The 17,064-nt window shown below is 35.3% G+C and overlaps 1 protein-coding gene and 1 long non-coding RNA gene across 2 annotated transcripts; both read right to left on the reverse strand.

The window, feature by feature from the left end:
• Positions 1 to 7,839: 7,839 nt before the first annotated feature.
• LOC123712194 lies at positions 7,840 to 8,984 on the reverse strand. The gene is made up of 2 exons (XR_006754056.1): positions 8,815 to 8,984; positions 7,840 to 8,079 (listed from the first exon to the last, which is right to left on the reverse strand). It is a non-coding gene; the product is annotated as an uncharacterized LOC123712194 (long non-coding RNA).
• A 4,417-nt stretch (positions 8,985 to 13,401) lies between these two features.
• LOC123712214 (leucine--tRNA ligase, cytoplasmic-like) lies at positions 13,402 to 15,262 on the reverse strand. Its single transcript, XM_045665216.1, has 3 exons — positions 15,050 to 15,262; positions 14,276 to 14,509; positions 13,402 to 13,650 (listed from the first exon to the last, which is right to left on the reverse strand). Exons 1-3 carry the CDS (start codon positions 15,050 to 15,052, stop codon positions 13,402 to 13,404), a joined length of 486 nt encoding a protein of 161 aa, XP_045521172.1. The 5' UTR covers positions 15,053 to 15,262.
• Between the last annotated feature and the right edge of the window lie 1,802 nt (positions 15,263 to 17,064).

Raw genomic sequence — 17,064 nt, forward strand, 5'->3', positions numbered from 1 at the left:
TTTTCTAGCTGATCGGAATAAATGTAGGCCAATTATTCAAGAAGGAAGTGTTCATACTTAATCTACCAGCGATGAATGTACCTAAAGAGAAACCGCGTAGCGCCGTCTAATCAGCCGAAGGGGCGGGGCTTGACAAACTATTCGCCAACGGGCCCACATAACGTACGAGTACGTACGTTAATTTGCGGGTATTAATACCATAACCGCGTTCTGATTTAAGTTAACGCCGCACTCGAGTTTTTTCCGCGATTTAAACTAAATGCTAGACTAATACTTATATTGAAATTAGTATAAAATAATATCGCAGAAAAAAGCCGTAGTGCGGCTGTTACAGAATGAATTGAGCTTTTACATATGTATATGTCCCTGTTAATTATGAAATGATTAGAAAATTGCAACATTGTATCGTATTTTTATGTCAACAAATAAGTTCCGAGACGATTTTTATGTTAATTGATTTATTTTAACCTAATTTTATCAGAATGTTTTCATTAAAAATTGCTTAGTTTAGCTATTGTTGTCGTTTAAAGGAAATAAATCTTACCTACCATGGATATTCTAGTATGTTTTAAATCTCAGTACATTCTGTAATCAATGTCAAAATCTCGTCTTATTCATAAACCTTTGGTAAAGGATTTTTGTCACATATTTTATATAATGTCCATTCGACAATAGATAACTATTTGGCCGCAATTATGGCAACAATGGTGTCTAGTTAAATTTGGTTTATTTTTTAACTTGTGGAGTTTATTCTCGAATATTCTAATTGTATGGAATTATTAACACCTGCACTCTGAACTTACTAAAAAGCTACTACTATAGGACCATTATAGACGCTTCTTAGTAGTTCTATAAAATTCAATACTCTATCGAAAAGCCTATTTGACAGATGACAGTGAAAAATAAAGTATTGTTAAGAGTAATCTATCTAAAACATGACTTTAAAAGGCGTTAAAGAGTCAGTAACGCGACACAGAACAGATTAGTCGAATCGACAATGACGTATACATGTTGATAATATCTTGTTTAATATTAATACTATCATGGAGTTTTATTTGCTGGTTTTTTTATAGATTCATAATACGTATTTATATGAGTAAAAATATCAATAATTCTTCATGTGTTTACAAGTGAGTCATGCGACGCCATCTTGGCCAGAAAAAAACATTTTGGCGCGTTTATGATAATAAGAATTGAATTTGTATTTTAGTGAATATTACGCTGAAATGGTTTTTAAAATCTTGTCAAATATCTCGGTGTTATTTAGAAGCAGGTGAACTCGTGCCAGCAGTCTTAACAATACTTTGGTAGATTCAGGTGTTAAAAAGTCTAGGTAAAGCAAGCTAACCAATTAATTATGAGTATTCGAGGATTTACTTAATTTTAGAGGTAAATGCGAACGCGAATATGGAAAAGTATTAGGAACTATACGGCGACAGAGCGCATTAAAATTAAACATATAAATGTTTTATTTACTTAGAACATAGATTTTACATAGATCTTCAATTTTAACGATAAATTCGTACTTTTGAATTATTTTTAAAATTTTAAGGCGAAGCCTCCCTCTTGGGATTTCATTCATTTATGTATATAAGTGTGATTTGATTGAATTCTTTTTTTTAACTGAAAGTATGTTTTAGTTTTATATATCACATGAACGTTCCTATAAAAATAATACCGTTGATTATGTTATTAGACACATGATGAGATTTCTATGTAAAATGTGTGAACACGTATGTATTTTAAATTTTTTTTTTTTTAATAATTTTATGGCCTGGTAACGAGACCTTTAAGCCAAGTCTTATTTACGGTCACTAATTCACATGTTATTCTATCGTTTCACTTGTTTTCTTAAATCTTCCCCACGGTATTTTTGATGTATTTATATAATGCACTATAACACTTTTTGTTTTTGAGCAAATCACACAACTGGCGGCGGGAGGGATCACTAATTTCCATTATTTCACTTGCCAATATTAGTCTATTAAAAATGAATATTTGGTTTTGGCATTTAAAAAAGATATGGTTGATATCTGCGATCTCGTTATTATTACAGAAAGAGCAAATATTGTTAGTTATAATATTAAGTTTAGCGAGGTGCGCGGGTGCAGTGTTATGCCCAAAGCGCAATCTGTTGATTGTGGTAACGAACTCACGACTCACGATACAGCTAGTATTCAACTCATCATACCAGGGTCTTATATGTAAATTTTCCTGTATACTACCATACCATTTTCCTTTCAATTTTTGATCTTCTTTCCATAATGCTGTCCATAAAAATTTTATCGAGTTATTGATATAATAATAATAATCAGTCATAGGAACCTGTACCACATTTCTGACATTAAGAGTGTTAATCCCTTCATATGCAGCTTTGTCTGCTTTTTCGTTACCAGTAATACCTTTATGTGAGGGTACCCACATAAAGGCAACAGTTATATCTTTTTTATGCAACCGTAAGACAGTATCTTTAATTAAATAAATAATATAATTAGTTTTAAAATTATTAATATTAGAATGCTTAAGGCTATTTAAAAGACTCAGAGTCTGTCAAAATTAGAAAATATTTACAATTATTTATAGAAATTATAGATTTTAAAGCGGCAAAAACTGCATATGCCTCTGCTGTAAATATGGAGCACTTTTTATCGAGAGCAAAGCTTTGAGCAACATCTTTTTGAGAATCATAGACCGCACTTCTCACAAAATCATTGCCTTTACTGCCATCAGTGTAGATTGTATAATACTTGTTATTTTCTTCTATAAAAGCCAGTAAATCTGAATTATTTTCGATTAAATTGGATAAAATCGTAATAGGATGAGTGATACAACTGTATGAATGAGTGTAACACGACCAGTGTGAAAGTTTTTTGATGTTCGAATAATGAGATTGTATTTCTAAGAAGATCTGGCACAGAGTTGGAGATGTACCTCTCAGGAGATCATTTGGTGAAGTGAGTGGACCATCTATATTGATTGGGTGAGGTATTATCCTATTTATAATTTGGATATTATTTGATGATAATAGTTTCAGGCAGTATCTTTCTGCAAGCATAAGTCGTCTCAATATCAATGGCATAATATTTGTTTCGACTTCCATGGCCCTTATGGGAGTCGAACACATTGCTCCTGATATGATCCTCAAAGCTCTGTTCTGCAATATATCCAATTTATGTACATGAGTGCTATTTAAATAAGCTAAAGAACTATAATCAAAATGACTTCTTACAATAGATTTATATAATAATGAAAGTATTTTGGGATCTGCACCCCATGTAACACCTGCTAGACATCTTAAAATGTTAACACCATTTAATGCATTTCTAGATACATATTTAATATGTTCTTCAAATGACAATTTCTGGTCAATGATAATACCTAAAAATTTGTGTGAGGTGACTCTTTGAATGACATCACCATTATAGACAACATCCACTACTGGTGTGTCCTTTCCAAATAGCATTAAATTACTTTTGCCAGCATTTATTTTCAATTTTAATGTGTGTTGATAATAATTATTTAACTGTCTTAAGGCAGTGTTAACATTTTCAATGGCTACTGTTAAATTTACATCTGAACTATACAACACTAAATCATCTGCAAATTGAAGTATATTTACATTTTTAGTATTAACATATTTACATATCTCACAAGTATACAAATTATACAACAAGGGTGATAATGTGGCACCTTGTATAGTACCTTTTGATGCAGTTCTAGGTCCATATAAGATATTGTTATGCCTAACATATAGTATTCTGTTATTGAGGAAATCATAAATCCATTTACATAATTGTCCAGGTATACCAGAATTACTGAGTACCTTCACCAGTATGCCAGGATCCACACTGTCAAATGCACCTTGCACATCTAGAAATACACAAACTGTGTGTAATTTATTGTTTTTTGCATTTTTCAGATCAGATATGAGAGAAATGAAGCTATCAACACAACTTCTTCCTCTGCGAAATCCATATTGAATGTGTGGAATGACATTATTGGATTCTGCATACCAGTCAAGTCGAGATTTCACCATATTTTCAAATATTTTTCCAATACATGATGATAACGAGATTGGACGATAAGAACTGATCTGTTCAGGTGACTTATCTGGTTTTAATATAGGTATTACACATTGAGTTTGCCATGAACTTGGTATGAGTTTTTTATGCCATAGATTATTAAGAACATTCAAAAATAGCTTTTGTACAGATTCAGATAGATGTTTTATTAATAAATATGGAAAATCATCTAAACCAGGACTAGTATTTCTTCTAGATTGTATACTCATTAAAAGTTCAGACCATGAAAAAGAATCCAATAAAAAATTAGATTGAGGATTTTCATTGTTAATATTAAAATAATTGTCTAATGAATTTGGGTCAAGTAAATTGTTACTATCTGATAACTTATCTAAAAGTGGCTCTACAAATTCATCCCTATATGATTTATTACCAATTCTGATACCCTTAAACTTTTTAATGAGATTCCAAATTTTACTGATGGGTGTAGTTCTATTGAAACTATTGCAAAAACCATTCCAACTGATTCTTTTTTGCTCCTTTATAGTGCGTTTTTTTAAAGCATCTAATCTTTTATAGTTGATGTAATTATATTCTGTTGAATCATTTCTATACAATTTCAAGGCTTTGTAAGATTGTATTACGGCTTGTTCACATATACTGTTCCACCAAGGGGCTGGTGGTCTACTCCTAAAGTTAGTCCTAGTGAATCTAGGAACTGCCATGAGTTTGAGTTTATTGAGCCGGTTACAAAACTCATCATAAGATTTTATTGGACTCTCTACGCTAACCATCATGTCATGGAAGACCAAACCAGACAATTCACTATACTTTGTCCAATCTGTTTTATCATATAAAAATCTGTCAACATGTTTATTAATTGTGTATCTTTCAATGCACATTGTAATGTTTGTTATGGTTGGATAATGATAACTACCCATAGCATCATCATGTACTGACCATTCACAAAGAGGAGCCACACATGGACTAACAAAGCTTACATCTATTGCTGAGGGGTTGCGTGTAGGATAATTTACTGTAGTAAAGCTACCATTATTCAAAATACATAAATCACATTCATCAATTATATTATATAAGTTATTCCCTCGACTTTTCGTAGACATACATCCAAAAGCAATATGATGTGCATTGAAATCACCACTTACAAAAAGAGGCTTCGGTAATTCTCTTATAATATTGTGCAATCTATTCATTCTTATACTCCTACGTGACGGAGGACAGTACACACAAAGAATAGACAGTGTAGTATTTTCTGTGTATATACTTATGGCTATAGTTTGAATATCTTCATAAAAAGTAGTATTTATAACATTGTGTTTCAAATATGGTTTAATTAATATTCCTACACCATTACGAGGATTTTTTGAATTTTTATTGTAGAAATTATAACCGGAAATATAAAAAGATTGATGGTCTTTTAACCATGTCTCATTTAGTAAACAAATATCAATATTATTTTCATTTAAGAATTTTGTAAGAAGATGTTTTTTATGATTTGCACCTTGAACATTAAATTGCGCAATACGTAGAGATGATGTTGTATATGGTTGTGTATCCATTATATTGACAAATTTTTAATAAGTATATCTTTAATAAATGTTGTAGTTATAGGCTCATTATCATTCTTATTACCTATTTGAACCAGTGTTTGTACCAGGGCCATAAGTACATCACTGTTTGCAATTATTTGTGATTTTATATCATTAATACTTATAGCCTGTGAGACAGGCTTAATATTTACAGATTTATTTACATGTTTGGGTGCATTATTTACACTAATCACTTTTTTATTTACAGGGTTGGAGCGTGGTGGAAGGGGAGGGAACTCATTGTTATCTTTTGTGCTGGCAATGCTTGCATATGTTATTTTATTTTTCTTTTCTAGGATTTTATTCATTTTTATTGGACACATTTTGGATATTGCTAAATGAGGTCCACTGCAATTTACACAGCAAATCTCATTTTGTTTATTGCAGTCTTTATGAAACCATGTATTTTAAAAGTTGTACGCCATAGATAAATAAATTCGCAAAAAATATTCAAATTAAGAATTCCATTAAATTTTTATATATATATAATAATTATTTAACAAAACAGGTATATAAAAGTTATTGCTTGATTCTCATCAGATATAGTTATGTCAGTAAAGAGGCCTGATTCTCGTGACTGGAAGGACTTTTCTAAATAACATAATCATTTTTTACTTTATTGCTTTAATGTTGCATGACCATGAATGCCAAGAGCGGAGTTTTCACAGCATTCAAATGCATTTATATTATTTATGTTATAAGAAGTGTTTTATGGCAATAAAAAGTCTTTATAGTACGCAAACCTGCGTGGATGGATGAAGGGTTTGTTTGTTCGGTTTTTACTAGTAACTAAGTCAATATTGGTGAAATTTTTTGTGGCCATTTCTTTTAGTTTTTTGGTTCTATTTAGTGCCTTTTTCACAATAGACATGTTAATGGTATCGTGAGAAACACAAAGACTGAGTTACGACCTAAATACTACTTTATGATCCTTATTTACGACATTCCAAAATATATTTTCTTACTTATTAAGCAAGAATTTTATTCAAAGTCAAAGGTAGTTACAATTTTTCACTCATGTCGCCTCGAAATAGTAGATTAATTTTTTTAACAAGAACTTAGATACATATGATTTGACTGCTGAAATTTCGACATACAAAGCCGCGATTTCTATGTGTATTTTTCCATTTGTAGAGTCGAATTTGAATCACAATTCAAATAAGTTTTGTTGTATATATTTTTACATATTAATGAAGTAAACTGTACACTAAACAAATCCGTTATTTTGATTTAAACTACGTACAATGACAATAACAATACTCCGAACCCCGAACATTCTTTTTAATTGTTATTATTTCGGGGAATGCCAAGTAAGACGTCAATATATTTTATTAACTCCGACTTGTCCGTTTTTAGAGAGTATAAATATGTATTATCAATATTTCGTAGGGAAATAACATTTTGTTCGAGTAGCAACGTCTAAATAATTCGAGATACCGCACACTTAAAAGGTTCAGCGGAAAGGAATGGCAATTTTTTTGCGTCTCACTGAGGATGTCGATTTAACGAGGTGCGAGTTATACAGATTACACTGTATTTTGTTTAATCAAATTGTTTGTGGTAAATCAATCATCAGTCCTAAATCACAGCTATGGAAATCGTTTTTTTTTTATGTGTTTGTATTATATAAGTGTGTAAATATTGGATTATTTAGGTATTTCGCGTTCGCATAGCCTGCGACCGCCGGGGATCGCCGCCATATCGTTTTCGCGATGTTAAACATTTTTATGTGAATAAACGTTTATATGTTATTTAAATATAATATAAAATTGCAGCTCTTTTATTTTTTAACCCATTATAACTCCTTGCGACTATATAATCAAATTTTAATAAAACATTTAACATGAGATACACACACATACACATAATGCGATGGGACAGAAATGAACAAAACGTAAATCTATAGCTCTTCTGATGGCAATACTATATTTCGTCATTAAATACTTTATGCAGATGCATATACATTCGCAAAATGCTTACTTACACATTGATGTGCCTAAAGGCATGTTGGAAATTCACAACTGTATTCAGTGCTCACAACAAATAAACTAACCAATAAATTTCTAAACTTGACCGTAAAAACAAAGATTATTTTTTTAATAAAATTGTTCAAAGAGTTTTAGAAACTTTTCTTACGTTTCTTACCACTTTTCGAAGCATTAAAATCTCTAAACAAATAAAGGACTAACAAAATAAAACACTTATTATAAAAATAAATAAATATATTTCTGAAAACAATCACTTATCATAAGTATACACAAACTGTAAGCCGACGTCAATATTCGTTCCGTTCTGAACGAGTTCTATACGCGACGCTTCCACGTGTACGCGTATACCATCGCCATTGACGAGTTCCGCGCATTTTGTCACGTGATCGCCTGCTACTGGAATCTTGCGAGGACCTAACGCCGGATCAAGATATCACCACAGCTTTAGAGCATTTATGTCTGAAAGTTAATAAAAAATATTTTCAGGGTTTTCAATTTAACTATATAGATATAATAGTTATTTAACTAAATTAAAGATTTAAGCTTGCGCCTGGTAGATATACCACACACACTACAGCGAGGAAATGCTGCCACAGGGACCAAATTTGTTTTAATTTTCTATTTATTCATTTTGAATTATTAATATTAATACTATGCATGTTAAAAATATTGTAAATACTGTATTTGTGTGTTTAAAATAAATTGTATTTTAAATTTACATACAAATAGTTATTTCTTACTATCGTAATCAAATAATTTGACAGTAAACTAACGTATACATAATAATTAACACACAATACATAGTGAGACAATTAAAAAATTACAGCTGACTGCTTTATACTTCCCAGCAATAGATGGCCTATATCAAATTTATTTGACAAGTTCATGTAGCAGTCGCTGACCACGACTGCTGTGAAGAAACGTCGAGTTGTGTAAAAAATTGCGTTTATATTTCAATAGAACTAACTTTATCAAATTTTACTTGCATTATTTATTTACACACAAATATTATATTATTATAATACAAACAAACACAGAAATTCTCCCATTTGCTTTTAAGCCACAAACACTCTGTCAATCCAAGTGAATCCTTAGAGAATATTTCCTAGAATAGTTAAAACACTAATCCACTGAAAATGAGTATTACTGGTGACTATAACTTTGGATTTATTTTAACCAATTTTTTTTACTAACCTTTAATAGCCTTAATCTCTTTAGCGATCTTGGCTTTAATCTTCTCAACCGTATCCCCATCTACCAGGGTCACAGAAATGGTAAACAATCCACTCATCGGTGTGGGGTTGGTGAAGGTCACTGTAAGTCCAGGTACCGCAATAAAGTTGACATGTGGACTACCAGGCGCACAGTCTTACCTAGTGGGAGTGCCATGCTCCTAGTGGGAGTGCCATGCTGTTGCTTTCGGGCTTCAGCCAATCGGGCAGGCACGACCGGGGCAGTACCACTGTCTCACAGAAAACCGGCGTGAAGTGATGCAATAGGTTCATCTTATTGTACTCGCGTTTCGTGCGGTGAGTGAGACTCCCGGAGCCCATCAATTCCCCCCTCCCCCAGAATATGAAGATGCAGTTTAAACAGAGATTACCCCAGGGGGGTACCACACGTTTCCGCTGTGGAGAATCCCCCTCTGAGCGTCCATCATCGGAACAATCAGTATTCGGTGGTGGATGCACAGGCTGCCCTTCGTATTCTGGGGTGGGCAAAAACTGCTCAAAAAACTATAAGTTTCGATCTCGGGGCAAACGGAAGAATTTACCGAAGGCATCCCCTTCCACGCTCTCAGTGGACTTTACCAATGTTAGGGGGCTCAACTCTAATCTTAACGCGGTTCACTTTCACCTCGAAACTGCGAAGCCGGCCTTATTCTTCCTTACTGAGACTCAGATATCCTTCCCGGCTGATACTTCCTACCTCTCCTACCCGGGGTACAAATTGGAACATTCATTTGTGCCGCGGGCGGGAGTTTGCGTGTACGTCAGAGAGGATATCTGTTCTCGTCGCCTCGGGTCGCTTGAAGGAAGGGACCTATCTAGCCTCTGGCTGCGCGTAGACTGCGATGACCATCCGCGATTCTACGCATGCCTGTATAGGTCCCATAGCGGAAATACCGAAACTGAGCGACTCATTGAGCACATCCAAATGGCTACAGATTCCCTGCTCGAAGGGGTTCCTACCGCTGAAATCGTGATACTTGGCGATTTTAACGCTCACCATGCCGATTGGCTCGGTTCGGAAACCACCGATCACGCGGGAAGATCCTTTCACGACTTTGCTTTAGCTTACGACCTGTCACAAATGGTCCCTGCGATTACGCGAATACCAGATGTGGATGGTCATAAACCCTCTTTGTTGGACCTTCTGCTGACCTCACATCCGGAGACCTATCAAGTCTCTGTTGACCCGCCATTGGGTTCATCGGATCATTGTGTGGTCCGGAGTACTGTGCCTACTACGCGCCCTCCTCGGCCCCGTTTTTCGGGTTGTCGTCGTATTTGGCACTATCGGTCAGCAGATTGGGATGGGATGCGGTCTTTCTTTGCGTCCTACCCTTGGGGGCCTATGTGCTTTTCGTCGGAAGCTCCAGATTCCGTCGCTGCCTCTGTCGCCGAAGTGGTTCTGCAGGGCATGGAACTTTTTATTCCATTCTCTGCGGTGCCGATCGGTGGCAGGTCACAGCCCTGGTTTAAGCGTTCTTGCAAGGCGGCATCGCGTCGAAAGCGAGAATGCTTTAATGCATGGGCGGAAGCGGCGATATCTCGTGATGCCAATACCAGCGAACATAAAAAAGCATATAACTCAGCCTCCAGGTCCTTCAAACGGGAAATCGCTAAGGCAAAGTCAGAGCACATCGCCAGATTTGGCGAGAGATTGGCCCAACTCCCTTCTGGGACCCGAGCCTTCTGGTCTCTCGCCAAAGCTGTACAAGGGAATTTTTGTCAGCCATCGATACCACCGCTGCACAGAGAGGATGACTCGCTCGCCCACACTGCGAAGGAGAAGGCCGACCTCTTGGGCTGTCTCTTTGCGTCCAACTCGACTTTGGATGACCGGGGGAGATCACCACCGGCGATTTCGCGGTGTGATAACTCAATGCCGGAAATCACATTCCAGCAACGTGCTGTTCGCAGAGCACTATCTTCCTTGGACATTCATAAGTCGAGCGGGCCGGATGGTATCCCTCCAATTGTGCTGCGTACATGTGCTCCTGAGTTGGCTCCGGTCCTGACGCGCCTTTTCCGGTACCTGTACTCGCTCGGCACTGTCCCGAAGTGCTGGAAGACCGCTTCGATACATCCGATCCCTAAAAAAGGCGATCGCACTGATCCATCCAACTATCGCCCAATCGCAATAACCTCCTTGTTCTCCAAAATAATGGAATCCATTATTAATGGCCAGCTCTTGAGTTATCTAGAGGGCCACCAGCTGATTAGCGACTATCAGTACGGCTTTCGTCGTGGTCGTTCAGCTGGTGACCTTCTAGTATACCTTACTCATAGATGGGCAGAGGCAATTGAGTCCAAGGGGGAGGCACTAGCGGTTAGTTTGGACATAGCGAAAGCCTTCGATCGGGTGTGGCACAAAGCACTGCTCTCGAAGCTACCAGCCTACGGGCTTCCTGAGAAATTATGCGACTGGATCTCCAGCTTTCTAGCCGATCGGAGCATCAAGGTCGTCGTCGACGGAGCATGTTCCGACCTTAAACCCGTGAATGCTGGGGTCCCACAAGGCTGTGTTCTGTCCCCGACCCTGTTTCTTCTGCATATCAATGACATGTTGCAACTTAGCAACATTCATTGCTATGCGGACGACAGCACTGGGGATACTCTTTACACTGGCCGGGCAGGTATTTCTCGGGCAGTTGTCGATGAGTACCGGAACAAACTTGTGTCTGAAGTCGAAACTCTTTTACGTGGAGTCTCGGACTGGGGTAGACTAAACCTAGTCCAATTTAACCCCAAGAAGACACAAGTTTGCGCGTTTTCCGCGAAAAAAATACCCTTTGTCGCTACTCCTCTTTTCGAAAACACTCTTCTTGAAGCCACAGCCAGCATCGGAATACTTGGCGTTGACATATCGAACGACGTTCAGTTTCGCGGTCATTTGGAGGGAAAGGCTAAATTAGCCTCCAAAAAGCTTGGTGTGCTCAGCAAGGCGAGACGGTACTTCACTCCGGGCCACCGCTTGCAACTCTATAAAGCGCAAATACGGCCCCACATGGAATACTGTTCTCACCTCTGGGCGGGGGCTCCCCAGTACCAGCTCCTTCCACTTGACCGTATCCAACGAAGAGCGGTTCGAATCGTCGATGACCAATCCCTCTCCGAGCGGCTCGATCCTTTGGCGTTGCGTAGAGATGTGGGGTCACTCTGCATCTTCTACCGCATTTACCATGGAGAGTGTTCAGAGGAGTTGTTCGGATTAATACCTGCAGCTGAGTTTCAGCATCGGACGTCGAGGCAAAATACAAAATTCCACCCGTATCACCTCGACGTCCGACGTTCCACGACTGAGCGTTTCTCAAGGCAATTTTTGCCGCGCACCACCGCTATGTGGAACCAGCTGCCCACTGAAGTATTTCCGAACCAATTCGACTTAGGGTCCTTCAAGAAAAGAGCGTACAAATTCTTAAAAGGCCGGCAACGCACTCGCGAGCCCTCTGGCATTGAGAGTGTCCATGGGCGGCGGTATCACTTAACATCAGGTGAGCCTCCTGCCCGTTTGCCCCCTATTTTATAAAAAAAAAAAAAAAAAAAAAAAAAGTCTTCTATCGTTTTTTCTGGAGTATCAGGACTGTATGTATGTTTGACTTCGATTGCGTCAAGCTGTTGATTCAGAAAATTATACAAGAATCCAATTATTTAAACAAATCTCCGATGACAGATAAAAAGTTTTGTAATAAATTGATTTTTTTTAGACTATCTGTATACAATAAAGTACAGGTTTTTCGTTTACCCATTCTACTGTCCGTTTTGGTTAACGACAAGTTCAAACGTGTTTTGGGTAGAATTGTTTTACGTACGCAGTGAATATTATTGATTTATCTTTAATTATGTTATAATTACTAGAAATTTGTAATTTTCACCTAACAAGAGAACACGAGTTTTAACTAAATATTATCAAAGACTTTTAATCGAAAATAAAAATTCTGTGATTTGGCAAAGACCTACCGGAATCAACAACAGTCTTAACTGTTATAAAAGCAAAGAAAATAGGTCTTCAGGCGGCATTCGACGACGCCTACGATAAAATAACTTCGGTTTATGTTATTTTATTCATAGTAATGTAAATTGTTTTTATATTTTAACGTATGTATGTCAATTTATATCATGTGTTTGTCCTAATTATGTGGTCCAAATAAAAAAAAAACATTTTTCTTTTTAATTCTTGTTTTCTTTAGGTCCCGATTACAAACATACTAAAAATTCAAAATGGAACCCCGACATAGCAGCCTATCGTTTAAGTCCGGTGTATAACTGTATGCATTAAGAAATATTCAAAACTTTAAAAATGTTACTAATGCGTTAAATGATTATTTAAATTGTCAAAGAATTATTTTGGTCCTTCGAAACAAACTAAGCTATAAAAAATTAACTTCATAATAAATACTCGAAGTAATATGAACATTAATATCGCATCGTTACTTTTATTAATTTACATGCTTAAATAATATAAATACAATGTAATTGTAGATTATTTAAGCTAGCCCATCTTGACATCTTTTCATATAAACATATTATATTTTCTACTGATAATATAAATAATTTATACGAAGCAGTAAATATTAAGCCTACAAATACTTACACCCAAAGTATTCAGCAGATATTGTTTGTTATCTTCAAGCAGTTGGGCCTCATCAAAGGGCAAGGCAACAGAGAGGGCTTCGGGACCAATCTTTTGTAGATTATCTCTTGTGGCTTGAACGAATGGCATCACTCTTTTCATATATTTTTTAAGATCGTTTATAGCAGAAAGTTTTGTTGATAATACTTTGTTATCGGGGAGACCTGAAGGCTGCAATCATAATGATTTGATGATTATATACATATATATATATGGTATAAAATAAACAGTTTTTATATAATTTTTTATACCAATAAGCGTTACGAGGTTAGAACTAATAAGTTACTATTTAAATAATTTTCACAAATATAACTTTTCGTTATTATTGCCATTAAAAACTTAGACGAAGACGTTAATGTGTTTTCTAACTTCCCGTCAAGCTTTCGTCAACTCACTTTAACTGTATATATATTTTTATATTTCCTTTTAATTGTAATTTGAATAAATTAATTCCCAACTAATTTTTGTGTGTATATAAAGTTTGACATGTTTTTTTAAATCTCATTTTTGTTAATTCTTTACAATGTTTGACAATGCCAATGGCAGTATAAACTTTGAGGTCTTAGCCACAGATTTCTATCTCTTTCGTGACCGTATGTTTTTTCTAATAGACGATCAGAGTAGTCGATCAGACTTCGGCCGGTTTTCACAATGTACGTTCACCGTACGAGCGAGTGTTAAATACGCACATAGACAAAGGGATAATCGCACGCTAATCTTAAATTGCTTTGCACAATGTTTGAGGACACAATAAATAAATCAAGCGAAACTAATTACGTTATAACAGTATAGTTACCCCATTTAACTCCTTGAGAGTACTCAAAATGATATGTTGCCACTTCGGGTACTCCTTAGCGACCCATATCACCGCCTTATTCGGCTTCCGCTCCGGTTTGGGCGCTTCGCCTTTTTTAGGCTTTCGGACTGCGCAGTGATTCTTGAGGTAGATACGGAAAGAATGGGCGGCCTCCATTAAATAGTTACTGGCTTTCATTGCCACTATATCAATGTCACCCGCTTTTTTTTCTAGCTGATCGGAAGAAATGTAGGCCTATTATTCAAGAAGGAAGTGTTCATACTTAATCTACCAGCGATGAATGTACCTAAAGAGAAACCGCGTAGCGCCGTCTAATCAGCCGAAGGGGCGGGGCTTGACAAACTATTCGCCAACGGGCCCACATAACGTACGAGTACGTACGTTAATTTGCGGGTATTAATACCATAACCGCGTTCTGATTTAAGTTAACGCCGCACTCGAGTTTTTTCCGCGATTTAAACTAAATGCTAGACTAATACTTATATTGAAATTAGTATAAAATAATATCGCAGAAAAAAGCCGTAGTGCGGCTGTTACAGAATGAATTGAGCTTTTACATATGTATATGTCCCTGTTAATTATGAAATGATTAGAAAATTGCAACATTATATCGTATTTTTATGTCAACAAATAAGTTCCGAGACGATTTTTATGTTAATTGATTTATTTTAACCTAATTTTATCAGAATGTTTTCATTAAAAATTGCTTAGTTTAGCTATTGTTGTCGTTTAAAGGAAATAAATCTTACCTACCATGGATATTCTAGTATGTTTTAAATCTCAGTACATTCTGTAATCAATGTCAAAATCTCGTCTTATTCATAAACCTTTGGTAAAGGATTTTTGTCACATATTTTATATAATGTCCATTCGACAATAGATAACTATTTGGCCGCAATTATGGCAACAATGGTGTCTAGTTAAATTTGGTTTATTTTTTAACTTGTGGAGTTTATTCTCGAATATTCTAATTGTGTGGAATTATTAACACCTGCACTCTGAACTTACTAAAAAGCTACTACTATAGGACCATTATAGACGCTTCTTAGTAGTTCTATAAAATTCAATACTCTATCGAAAAGCCTATTTGACACATGACAGTGAAAAATAAAGTATTGTTAAGAGTAATCTATCTAAAACATGACTTTAAAAGGCGTTAAAGAGTCAGTAACGCGACACAGAACAGATTAGTCGAATCGACAATGACGTATACATGTTGATAATATCTTGTTTAATATTAATACTATCATGGAGTTTTATTTGCTGGTTTTTTTATAGATTCATAATACGTATTTATATGAGTAAAAATATCAATAATTCTTCATGTGTTTACAAGTGAGTCATGCGACGCCATCTTGGCCAGAAAAAACATTTTGGCGCGTTTATGATAATAAGAATTGAATTTGTATTTTAGTGAATATTACGCTGAAATGGTTTTTAAAATCTTGTCAAATATCTCGGTGTTATTTAAAAGCAATTGAACTCGTGCCAGCAGTCTTAACAATACTTTGGTAGATTCAGGTGTTAAAAAGTCTAGGTAAAGCAAGCTAACCAATTAATTATGAGTATTCGAGGATTTACTTAATTTTAGAGGTAAATGCGAACGCGAATATGGAAAAGTATTAGGAACTATACGGCGACAGAGCGCATTAAAATTAAACATATAAATGTTTTATTTACTTAGAACATAGATTTTACATAGATCTTCAATTTTATCGATAAATTCGTACTTTTGAATTATTTTTAAAATTTTAAGGCGAAGCCTCCCTCTTGGGATTTCATTCATTTATGTATATAAGTGTGATTTGATTGAATTCTTTTTTTTAACTGAAAGTATGTTTTAGTTTTATATATCACATGAACGTTCCTATAAAAATAATACCGTTGATTATGTTATTAGACACATGATGAGATTTCTATGTAAAATGTGTGTACACGTATGTATTTTAAAAGTTGTACGCCATAGATAAATAAATTCGCAAAAAATATTCAAATTAAGAATTCCATTAAATTTTTATATATATATATATATAATTGCCTTAATGTTGCATGACCATGAATGCCAAGAGCGGAGTTTTCACAGCATTCAAATGCATTTATATTATTTATGTTATAAGAAGTGTTTTATGGCAATAAAAAGTCTTTATAGTACGCAAACCTGCGTGGATGGATGAAGGGTTTGTTTGTTCGGTTTTTACTAGTAACTAAGTCAATATTGGTGAAATTTTTTGTGGCCATTTCTTTTAGTTTTTTGGTTCTATTTAGTGCCTTTTTCACAATAGACATGTTTATGGTATCGTGAGAAACACAAAGACTGAGATACGACCTAAATGCTACTTTATGATCCTTATTTACGACATTCCAAAATATATTTTCTTACTTATTAAGCAAGAATTTTATTCAAAGTCAAAGGTAGTTACAATTTTTCACTCATGTCGCCTCGAAATAGTAGATTAATTTTTTTAACAAGAACTTAGATACATATGATTTGACTGCTGAAATTTCGACATACAAAGCCGCGATTTCTATGTGTATTTTTCCATTTGTAGAGTCGAATTTGAATCACAATTCAAATAAGTTTTGTTGTATATATTTTTACATATTAATGAAGTAAACTGTACACTAAACAAATCCGTTATTTTGATTTAAACTACGTACAATGACAATAACAATACTCCGAACCCCGAACATTCTTTTTAATTGTTATTATTTCGGGGAATGACAAGTAAGACGTCAATATATTTTATTAACTCCGACTTGTCCGTTTT

Source organism: Pieris brassicae, chromosome 7 (genome assembly GCF_905147105.1).
Source record: "Pieris brassicae chromosome 7, ilPieBrab1.1, whole genome shotgun sequence".
Classification (NCBI taxonomy): domain Eukaryota; kingdom Metazoa; phylum Arthropoda; class Insecta; order Lepidoptera; family Pieridae; genus Pieris; species Pieris brassicae.

Excerpts from the sequence above, each read along its gene's own strand:
- LOC123712214 (XM_045665216.1), bottom strand. Across the intron at positions 13,651-14,275 it reads CTCTCAAGGAGTTAAATGGG|CCTTCAGGTCTCCCCGATAA; the intron begins GTAACTATACTG and ends TTATGATTGCAG.